Source organism: Protopterus annectens, chromosome 15.part0, assembly GCF_019279795.1.
Source record: "Protopterus annectens isolate FY-2018-M chromosome 15.part0, PAN1.0, whole genome shotgun sequence".
Taxonomy (NCBI): Eukaryota; Metazoa; Chordata; order Ceratodontiformes; family Protopteridae; genus Protopterus; species Protopterus annectens.
This window is the reverse complement of record NC_056749.1, coordinates 365,649,572-365,661,995: the sequence shown is the minus strand read 5'-3', so window position 1 is coordinate 365,661,995 and position 12,424 is coordinate 365,649,572. Positions and strand designations below refer to the sequence as shown.

Below are 12,424 nucleotides of genomic sequence, written 5' to 3'. Positions count from 1 at the left end.
TGGTTGGTAATTACTGAAACTGATGACAACGTATAGTTAAAAGGCTGCAGCTGGAACACCAAACACCAAGAATTAAATGAGTCTAATAGTACAAAAAGACTGCTGTGTTAAAGTGTCTATTTGTACAATATGTTCGGACACTCTGTTTCAGTGTAGAAAGGTTATTAAATAGCTGTCACAATCATGCTTTAGGTATAATTAAACTATCAAACTATCAGGAGTCAATGTACTAATATGTAGACTGGACTGAATACTGATAATCCAATGAGAATATTCTATAACAAGTAGAGCACATTACAAAACAGAGGTATACTGGCTATCAAGTATAGGTTAAGATTTTTTTCTTAGAGTTGTAGCAATTTTGTTAGACGTAATAAGATCTGGAAGATGTTTGCAGGTTGGGAGCAACTGGGCTGCTGACAGAAAGTGATGCTCTTGAAAAAAGTGCACACATGCTTGTGTGCGCATTATAAACAGATATGGGGTGGTTCATTTGACCAAGCATGCTTCTGACAGAGAACAGAATGCCTACTACCCTTGGGTAAAGAGAGAGTATTCAGCTATGAAACTAGGCAGGACTGTTCCTTATACTAGCTGCATGTTTGCATATATATAATTATCCATATCCAGGCACTTTTTTGTTTGCAAATATGCTGATATAAGAAAACAGCAGTCTTTAAAGTGCATTGCTTAGCACAGTTTTATATATGTACCTGGATTTTGTATGCATCTAGTCTGTACACGCAGAGATTTATTCCAAGTTATTTATGTGAAAAATGGTACTGTATCATGTTAAGAGTTGGACAGACCTAGTTATCTGTGGACATATTTGTATGGTAATTTTACTTCAAGATGGTAATAAAGATATTTTTTCTTTAATAACAGACAGTTTACAATGGCACACCAGGGGCAAATGCATAATACAAAAGTCTGGCACAAGGTTTAGTGCAACAGCTCAACACAACTCAGCACACCATCATGATGATGCATTAAGGAAACCCACTTCCAAAATTCACAAACAGGTAAGAGATATGTCAGCAAATGCATGCATGATGCAATACGAATGAGGGCTGGGTAGACCACAGGTCAGTAATTTTACAGATGGTATAATGGTTAAGGTGCTTACCTCACAGACAAGAAGTCATGGGTTTGATTCTCACTATGGGAAGTCAGCTAGGCTTAAAATGGTCCACAAGGACTGTTAGCCTAGTAGTTACCTATGACTCTATGAAAACCTTCATGTATGGATGGCTGCTTACAGATGAATCAAAAAAAAGGAGCATCTCTCACTTCTGGCTTTGATATTCATTGTTTTTCTTGTATTATTCGTGTCATGTGGATTTATCTCAGGACTACACTTGCTTTCTTAATGTCTTGGTAATCTTTCCAAGATCACTTCTAATGTGTTAGCTTTGTCAAAATGGCCACCTTCTGACTATGTCCCTGGAAGGACGTTTCAGCAGAAGCTACGTGTAAAGCTGGATAAAGCCCTGGAGTAGATGATGTTTAGAGAATGAGAGCTGACATTCCTCTTCCATTTTCTGGCTGAACAGATACTGCTGAAAATATTTACACATCAAGGTTTTAAATGTCTGCTACAGACAGAAAATATGTGTAGTCTTTTGGCAAATGTGGTCATAAGAAAATATACAGAAACTAAAAATTGTAACTTATTTCATGGGCGTTCATTTGACCACCTGAACGTTATCAACTGTACAAAGACATCAGAAAAGAAGTAGAAGACCAAGTCCTCATAATGAAGAATGCTTGAAAACCTGTATGTCTAAATGTCAGCTACTGGTAAGTTCCTCAGAAAAGATTTCACAGTTGAAAGTACAAGAATCCCTTAAAGATATTATCCATTTTAATACAAGGATCCAAGTAACATAATAAAAGAAAGATAAGGAAAACGTGTACGTGAGATGTGAAAAGTATGGTATTAGCTTCTGGTAATTCAAGACTGACACTTAAATGCATCCTTGTCTTGTCAATGACACTTTTGCCAACTTAACGGTTAACAGTTACAAGTCATATGTAATCTTTGCAGAATTATTCTCCATATGATCAGGTAAGCCAAAACCAAACAGAGCAAACTGGTTTATGGATTTTAAAATATGAATAATGATTACCTCATGTACAGTACTTTTTTAAATTCTAAAATATACAATTTACTACGTTGTATCACTGGAGCTATATTTTAAGTTTTAAAAATTGTTTAAATATACTGTATGTTAAGCAGTTGCCCAATTACTTTCTAATTCTGTCTCATCTGGTGACACGACACCTTTGATGATGTCTTAAAGAGAAAACAATGTGCAGTTTAATACCTCATGAAAGCTTCACTATACCAGGAATTGTTACTGAGAGTAAAGCAACTAGGCCTGGCTGAACTTTTCTGATGCAGCAGCTCCGTTATGTAAGACATGGCATTCCTGTCAGGGAACGAGCCCTGAACATGCAGGTGAAGCTGCAAGACCATGTCCAGTGCTGACGCTCTACCTGTAGAGTAGCATGGCCATCAGCATTTTTTTCCTGTCCAAGATTAAAGACAGGCTTGCAGGTGCACTAGCTCACCACAGAATTTATGAAAAACAAAATACTGCAAACCATCTCCACAGGAGTCTGGAATATGGCTCACATTGAACCAAACCATACTGCTGGATGGTCACAGTACACTACCACCTATATAAAGAACTCTGTAATACCTGCAGTACCTAGTCCATGATGCATGTGGAGTGTCAACCTTGCTGTGAAACCATTTCAGTTAAACGAGTCATTCAAGCACTAATCCAGTCAATCTATAACTTAGGTTATCACTGCAAAGATTCACACAACCCCACCTACAACCCCACCTTTCTTGCTCAGTGAACACTCCATTGTTATATGTCTTATTGTATGGTATGTCAAGCATACACTACTAGGATAAAAAAAAAAAAAAAAAAAAAAAATCGCACACAGAGCGAGTCAAGGAATTGGAAATTTAAGTGCTTTTGTTCTTCAACTTTTAAGACTTCATCAGAATAAAATGACAAAACATTTCCTTAATACACAAGATGACCATGTGATACTAAACCAAGCGTGTTTATGTTTCAAGATACAAGTAATAGAAATAGAAAAATTAATCAAGTAATGTATCGGCTTCAAGAAGAACTTAATGTAATTCTCTACATAATAAATTATGCCATCCATGCAACATATATTCATTCTTACTCCAAAATTAAAAAAATTAAAATTATTATAATTGGAGCATTCAGTGCAATGCTTTGCTAATGCATTAGATGAGTCTATTTTTTATAGAATACAAATGTTGATCAACGCATTCCACTCAATTTATTGCAGGTTTTCGCCACATCAAAAGCTGAATACACCATACACAATACCACATAAATAATGCCTTTGGCATTGCAATTAAAGAAATCTTTACAGGTTTAACATATTTGCCCAAATGTATGTAATAGCATTGTTTGTACTTACTACAGCATGACATACCAAATTATGAATCATATGTAATGAGATGTTTAGGCCTCTCCAAAGGACTACCAATATTACAAATTATTAGAAACATTATACTCTTGCATATCTTGATTGTTGCTGTGTAATGAATATAAATGCATGTAGTTCATTACTGATTTCGTGCCTGTCTAAATGAATGAGTAATTGCAAACAGTGCGTGTCACTGTGTGCTGAAATCTGCATCACTACAGAAAATGTACCTATCCATCACAAGCCGTTTATCCTTCCTTACAGCATCAAAAGGCAGGATCACATGACTCAAACAGGAAGTAACTAACAGCTGATGAGCATGCAGGAAATACAAACACTAGTTTATTAAAGTTAATGCAGTGCTAGTGAAGAAACTAAAGTAAAATCTCCATGTTTTAGAATTACAAACCCACTTTCCGTATCATGACTACTGTAAACGGTAAGAAAAATGCATTTATGCTTGATGACGCTATTTACATTAACCTGTAAACTAGTGTTGTTGAAAATGAAAACAGAAGCAGCTTAGACTAGGCCAATACCAAAACCCATATTTTTACTCTATTTTAAATTAGAGTCTGTGAGCATACCTAGAGGTAGATCACTACCACTGGGATCACAGGAGTATGGTGGTGGAGGAAGAGGCGGTGGCACCGGCTTACCCATTTCATTAACAGGAACAGAAGGTGCTGGATGGAAAGAGAATGGCACTGGTGGAAGCATAACTGCATGAAGAAAAAGAACAGAAAAATTCCTAAACCACATAACCAAGAACAAAATATACTCAAATTCAAGCATAACGTTTTTAATTTAGATTGTTTTGTTGTTTAGTTTGACAACACATCATCAATGATGTTATTTTGAGTATTGTAATGTTTCAGTTTCATGGTACCTGCCTAAAACTTTCCATAGCTAACAAAAATTAAATATCAAGCCTCACAACCACTCTCTTAGGATACCATCATGAAATGTGGTATTAACATGGCCATACACAGCTATTCTCTTACAATAAGTGTCCTACCTACAGTTTACTGCAGTACCAGCTTTACACACTGCAAAAACATGCACTCCCTTTAGCTGAAATAAAAGCCATCTTACCACAAGCCACAACAGATTGTTTGAGCACTCCCCTATCTCTTAAGGCAATTAGCCCAAAAGTACACTTCCATGATGGTTCACATTTCTGAATGCACTGCCACTATTACCACCTAAATTTTGGTCCTCTGACAACTAATAAAGCAGGTAAAATACTACGTCCTTAATGGGTGCTATGACATGCTTAATGTTTTTCTCCAAATATGCGCCTGATTAAGTTTTTTCTAAATTCAAGATACTGACACCGATGACTGAACTTTTACAATAGTTTGATGGACTGTTCAGATATACTTATCAATCCCTTTACTATGGTTGACATGCTATCTCAGACGCAAACACTGTCAAAACATTAGTTAATACACAAAGTTACAGCTATCTAAGTGTATGTGCCTTAAAACAGATGGCCAAACAGGACTATGATTTTTGAACACTAAGGAATTAGTGATAAGAAGACATCCAACTTGCCAGACTTGTTGATGGTCTTTGCTCTAAACCCAGGTTATCAACATGTTGCCCCTCTGTAAACTGGCATCAAAGTACCATGTTCTACTCCTTTCTGGAGTAATCTGCCACTAAGAAGTGCTCCTATATACCCAAGGAAAGACACCTAGGCCACAGAAGAGTCGCACTCATTCATAATGAGCACTGGCAATTTGCCACAGTTGCCCTTGGAAAGGAGGGCTTTAGGACGAGAACCCTTCCACATCCAGTTTCCAAAGGGGTTTACTGAAGTGCAAATGCAGACTGGGAAAAGTTGGATGGCAGCTCATGCTCTAACAGTGACCTTGTTACTGAAACATTTAATCTTATATGGAGTACTCACATGCAGAGGTACTATCTTAATCATAAAGCTCACTGCTGATGCACGTATGTATATGTACATATATTTTTTATACATGGGAGGAGTGTTAAAGCAGTTTGTTCACAAGTAACCATCCATCCACAGACTACCGAATAAGATGCAGCACACTTTGTAGAACTGCAGTTGATAAGCATGCCCTGATTCAAGAATGCATGTCTAATTTGTAATGCTTGAGAAAGGTGTGAATGGTGGATCCAGGTTACTGCTTGCTGCCGCCCAGAATGTCTGAGCTAAAACACTGTTAAAGAAAGCCACTATAACGGAATGCACACTTATTTGTTCCTTTAAAGTCTTACCAAATTAATCTTTGCAGAAAGTGACAAAATTGGCCAACCACTAGACAGGTTTTATTTGGACACAGTGCTTGTTTTCTTGGCACAAATCAAACAAACTGCTGCTAAATTTGTCTACATTCCTTGGGCCTTTCATTGCAATATCTCAATTGCCTGTATACCTCCACACATGTAAGAGTCCTTCAACCTTAAGAGGTAGCTGGGAGCATATTTTTTGGGAGTTTAATGAGCTGGAAGACGACAGGGATACACTGAAGACCGCTCTGTCAGAGGATGCTGGGTGAGCAGAATGGATTGAGTGAGGAGATGATTTCTGTTTAAGTTATGACACAGAATCGGAATTGCCTAGACATAGTAAAGCCTTCCCCGAGTCTAATTATGGTGGCTGCCAAAAAAAGCAATTACTAGAAAATGGAAATCAAAGTCTAGACCAACTTCACTAGAAACAGTGAATACAGTAAGAGATAAAACAACTGGAACTGGAATCTTTAGAAAAGGGAGAGACAAACTACATAGGAAAAATGGGCATTGTGGGAACAATATATGCAGAGCAGGTGCAGAGCAGGAACGAGGTTTACGAGGCAGGATTTGAATGAGCCATATAATGCTTAACAGACAATGGATAAACTAAGTGATGTATAATGTTTTCAATTACCGTTGTTTCAATGATGTATGTGATGTAGACTGTTTGCAACTAACGTGGTGTCATGGTTTTTGTTTTTCATTTATATTAATGTAAGACTGCCTATGTCATGTGAAAATTTAATAAAGATGTTTGTTGGCAAAAAAAAAAAAAAAGATTCTTTCAGCCTTGTTTGTTGAAGGGTCTTAATGTATAGAAAGCATCGGACACAGTAAGATGGGACTTTATGATTAGGGCAATTTAAGCATTTGCGTCCCATAATAAAATATTAAAATTAATTATTAGCATACATGAAGACTCAGAGGCTAGAGATGAAGTGGGAGCGTTCCCCTCCAATAGGCTGTGTTTGAAGAGGGGAAAACAGTTTCTTTCCCCTTTATTATTTGATTTATATTTACAGCCATTAGCAAAGAAAATAAGGGACTCAAATTTAAGGATATAACTGACATGGTAATCAAGAAAAGTTGGTTTACTTGCAAATTATATTATTTCGTATATCATAAATCAGACATGACAGCTTCAAATTTTTTGGGATATAAAATTAACAAAGGTAAAACAAATACTACTCTCAGGATCCTAGGAGATTACTAGGCTGTTGAACCTGAGGTAATTTTAAGCCTAGCCGTTTCATCCCAATGTAATACCATGTAAATGATAGCTAACACCCAAGATTGAATTTAGTGATGACTGCCCATGTCCAGGAGGGTTATGAATGCTATCCCCAATAAGAATTTATGGTGCTCCTTCCACTTTCCCAGGTTCCTCTTGAACAGTGACATAGTGGTGCTCTGCTTCACAAGAACTGGTAGCCTGTTCCAAGGAATCGGCACTCAGTGGGAGATAAATCTGTACCTCCAGCATATCCTATTTAAGTTGCAGGCCATATTTAGGTCCCTGGAACGGGTAAGCCCTAGTCCCATTTGCTTTAGTGATATGCAACAAGTTTAATAGATTTGGGTCTTGGATTGCACTGTAGGCCAGGCGTAAGTCTCCCCTAAGAATTCTATATGATATGGAGTATAGTGACAGGAACATGCTGCAGCATCTTGATGATCTTTGTTAGAAACCTCGGACGTCTCTCCAACTGGTGCAGATGCTTTGTATGGTACACACCGAACAGGGCATTATACTCAATTATGGGCCAGATTACTGATGAGTATAGAGGAATTATGACCTCTTTTGCCCTCAAGGGGATCCCTTTACTAATCAAATGTGCTATGTAGGAAAGCTTTCCTTACTAAAGTAGACACATGATGGTCAAAGTTAAGATTGCAATCAACTTGTAATCCCAGGTCCCTTGCCACTTTGTGAGTACTTACAGTATTGTTGTTGATTTGATAGTGGGAAGGGACATTGTTTGTGCCAAAGGGAATGATGATGCATCTCTTTGCATTCAAGTGTGTGGCCGTGACTAATACACCAGTCATTGGTTTGCATGAGACCCTCCTGGAGTATACTGATATTTGTGGACTTAATGATTGCACCTAGTTTGCAGTTGTCTGCAATCTTGATCAGCCACAACCCCTTAGTTTTGACATGAATTTCTGAGAAGTATATACCAAACAGTAGGGGGCCCAGCACTGACCCCTGTGGTACCCCACTGGTAACAGGTCTGCTGGTTGATGTAGTCACCCAATTTCATAATGTGTCTGGTTTGTGAGCCAGTTGGCAACCCATCTTACAATGAAGGGGATTACATTTAGTTTGCTAAGTTTATCGGTAATGCCTGAATGTGGGATTGTATCAAAAGCCTTTCCAAGTCAGGTATGCTGTGTGCACACATTTGCCCTCGTCAAGGGCCCTGATCACATTTTCAAAGTCCACCAGATTTAACAGGCAGGATCTTCCCATAATAAAGCCAAATTGGGTAGGATCCAGGGTTTGGAGGCTCCCTATATCTTTATTTACGAAGTCCATAATGATGCATTCCATGAACTTACAGATGAGGCTGGTCAGGCTTATGGGTCTATAAATTCCCTGGGTCTGTTGCTAGGCCACCCTTGTGGAGGGGAACTGTTGCTGTTCTCCATTCCACAGGAACAAAGCCTGTGATTAGGCTATGATTGAAAAGGGTACTTAAAGGTGATGTTTTAGCTGTTTAGAAGACAGCCTGGGATGCTGTCTGGTCCCATAGTGGCTGTGTTTTTTGCTTTGGACTAGGTTTTGAGGACCTGCTCTTCAGATATGTATGGTGGGGGGGGGTTGAGATAAGTTAGGAGGGGAGAATGGATTGAAATTTTCGCCAAACCTATCTGCTGGGATGTTTGCCATCTATGGGGAGGGGGGGGGGGGTCAGTGTGTGTGATACCATTGGTCACTAGTTCTGCACATACGCTACATACATAATTGTAAAAGGCCTTATGATTATCTTTGGGCTGTACTTTAAGTATCTCTCAAAGGAGCCAATATTTTAAAATATGCCTCTCATAAGGCGAGGAAAGGGGAGAGAGAGAGATTAGAAGCTTACCTTATTATGTCAGGATAAGCAATGATATAAGTAAAGGTTATGAACCTGCTGGCTAATGTCACTAATAAAGGAAGTGAGTCTGCACCATCTTATAATCCCTGGAATAGAGAGACCATAGAATCAGTTGAGGGAGTAAGCATAAAGGAGATTGGGGGGCCAATTGTGAAAGTAAGCATTCCTCTGGGATTTCCCCAGAGGGGGGATTAGACCAAAATATCTGCTGAATTTGTTGTTTAGGGGGAAGGCAAGAAGGATGCAACAAAGTTGGCCCAAACCGCTAAAGATCAGTTTGTAAATGATTCATTGAGGGACAACTCATGAGGGATCAGACTAGATCTACTGAGTAAATTGAATGAATGGACCACACGCTGAAATTGAAGAAACAAGCGTTTTACTATATAAAGAAGACTCAGTAAAAAAAATATACAAAAGTAAGAGCTTTCGTAAGGCACATTGACCAAACTTCATCAGACAAAATAATACTATAGTTCAGCATTTATACCACACCCTTCAATTAATCAAATCATGAATACTCACACTAATTGATAACACAAACCTTTGCACTTGAACATAATACAAGGACATATAAATTGCATGAAATAAGAATGGATAAAAAATGTATAAAAAATACATATATATAATTACACAATTAATACATATAAAACTCATATTCAAAATAATATATATTGAAATGGGAATGTCTCATCTATCTAATACCCTGTGCTTTAATTTACTACTAATAGAAATAGTCTCATTCAACCAAGGGGGAACATGAGCATTGAGAAAGATCTGCCACCAAATTTCTTTATCTTCTAACCATAACTTCCAAGGTCCACCACGATCTCTCCGCTTGATCTGCTGTAAAACCACAAATTTAAAGGCATGGTCAGAAAGCATTTCGATATGCCTAAATAGAGCATTTTTTTTCTTCACACTTAACGAACATCATATAAATGTTAGTAAATACGCTGACTCAACTTCCGTTGAGTTTTCCCGACATAAAAACTGGGACATTGCAAACACAGGGCAGCATAAACCATCCCTTGTGTACGACAGTTAAACTTGCCCTTGATAGAAATAACCCTGTTACATATCTTAACCTTAGATGTTAGTAAGATATTTTTACACTGACTACACGCACCGCAAGAAGTCATTTTACCCTGTAAATTACAGTCCTTAACTTGTTCCAATAAATTTATGTTCCTACCCCTCCTAAACACAAATTCTGGATGCTCTCCAAAAAAAAAAGATCCCAAACATGAATCACTATTTAAAATGGTCCAATTCTTGTTAACTATGGCCTGCATGGTATTGCTGTCACTGGAAAAGGTAATCACCAGTGGACATGACATATCAGTCCTCCTCCTAGATGTGTCCACAGTTAGTAAATCAGAAGTTCCATCAAGGTCATCTGGGTTGGTTGTGTCAATATTGGTAGATAGATCCACCATGCTCAATACATTTTCCCCCAAGTTATTCAAAATAGGTTTAAAATAACCACTCTCATGTTTTTCTATTACCTCCATTTTAATATTGTTAATAAGATACTTGGGATAAGCTCTATCCATGAACATTTGACACAAAATCATATTAATCTATAAAATCACTGTAATTTAACACCATCCGGGCTGCCCTGACTAATTGCCCTTTGATGATACCTCGTTTGACATGCATGGGATGATTACTGTCAAAGTGTAAAATACTATTTGAATGTCAGTTTTCTAAAAATTTTTGATTTCAAACCATCCTTAGTTTTGACCAACAAAACATCCAAATAGAAAATCCAAGCTACTCCAGGACTGTATGTAAATTTCAAAAATGTGGTGTACTCATTGATGTAATTCATAAATTCTGCAATACCTTCCTCAGACCCCTTCCATGCAATAAATAAATCATCCAAGTACCTCAGATATAAAATAACATTACTGTAAAAAGGAGAGGGAAACAAATACGTTTTCTCCCTCCAGGCCATCACTATATTGGCAAAAAGTAGACAGCGTGGAGACCCCAAGGCCACCCCCCCCAAGTTGTTTAAAATAGTGCTCCTCAAAAAAATAAAATTGTTCCTGAGCACTAACTCCATCAGTTGTGTAAACATGTTATTGGTACCCTTAGGTAACCCGAACTCCTCAAACAAGAGTTCAGAAAACCATTCAAGGCCTATATTTTGAGGGATGCAACTGTACAGCTCTTTCACGTCGATAGTAAGAAAAATGATATTCTGGTTAACCACATCAATGCTATTACACTTATCCAGAAAGTGCCAAGAATCTTTGCACAAATGAGGGATGGCCATGACTCTCTCCTTTAACTTGTGATCCAGGTATTTAGCTATATAGCTAGTCTTGGACCAAGATGAATCCACAATGGGTCTGAGAGGGGGATTGACCAAGTCCTTATGGATCTTGGGAATACCAAAGATCCCTGGAATGTTTGGAACATCCGTGGACATATAGTTATATTCACCCAGGTCGATCTGATCCTGCATTAACATGTCCAAAAGATCACTGTCAATTTTACTATATGCAATGTTAACCTCATTTAGTGAAGCTTCAGCATAAGTGTCACTATACAGGATATCAAACATTTTTTGCACGTAGTCAGCCTTGGACATAACAACCACCCCTCCCCCCTTGTCCGGTTGCATAATTCGCAAACTCTCATTTCTTAACTCATTCAAACAATCTTTTTCTACTACTGACATGTTAGCATCAATGACATTGTTACCCAAAAAATGCCGAAAATCAGTTTCACACATTTTTTCGAAAACTTTGATAGCATAATGGAGCTCAGGATTGTAAATACTAGGCATTCTCAAATAATGATTGTTATCATTAAATACATCATTGTCATTCCTATGCATGAATTTCAAGTTTAATCTGCGTGTATAAGCTCACTGATATCACTTTTATCACTGAGTACATAATTAAAACCTTTACAAAACACATCAGCAAGTTGCATAGATATATCAAAATCAGTATAACTGAACACTTTAAAATCTTGATGTATGTGTGACACTATTAGAAAGCAATTTGAAGTAATCGCCCATTCCCAAACACTCATTGCCTCACTACAAAAGGGGCAATAACTGGTTCTTCCTTGTTTGTTGAAATACAAAGCTACTGGCATGTTGCTGGTGTGTATTGCAATAGTCCCCAGACAAGGAACATCCTAATGGTTTGGAGCATGAGGAGGACAGCTCTCCAACAGGATGATGGTATGCAACCTGGTCTCCAGGGAAGACCATGTGCTTTGTACCATCTTCCACTTGAAATGCCCCCCTACACACTCCAGATGGGAACATCCGTAGTCACCATGGCTGTGGAGGAAAGGGGGGGGTAGAAGAAACAGCATGCCTAAGGACAGTGACTGGATCCACCAGCAAGGATTACACTCAAAAACTGGTTCTATAGGGAGGGATAGAGGCTGAAAAGGAATAGAAGCATGATCTTATAACATTTCTCTTGCTGAAGGGGAATGGAAGTGGCAGAAAGTCCCACAATTGATATCTTAATGATGTAATGCATGGAAGAATCAAAGATGCTATTTGGTTTGTGGTATTACAGTGAGTGCTTATAAATTCC

At 38.0% G+C, this 12,424-nt stretch overlaps 1 protein-coding gene across 1 annotated transcript in view; it reads right to left on the bottom strand.

Moving 5' to 3' along the window:
* LOC122789830 (putative bifunctional UDP-N-acetylglucosamine transferase and deubiquitinase ALG13) overlaps nt 1-12,424 on the bottom strand; it is a 2,262,889-nt gene that overhangs the window by 587,232 nt on the left and 1,663,233 nt on the right. Inside the window, exon 11 of the mRNA XM_044057268.1 lies at nt 4,071-4,205. Within this exon, the coding sequence (XP_043913203.1) occupies nt 4,071-4,205 (135 nt within the window). The remainder of the gene's footprint in view (nt 1-4,070; nt 4,206-12,424) is intronic.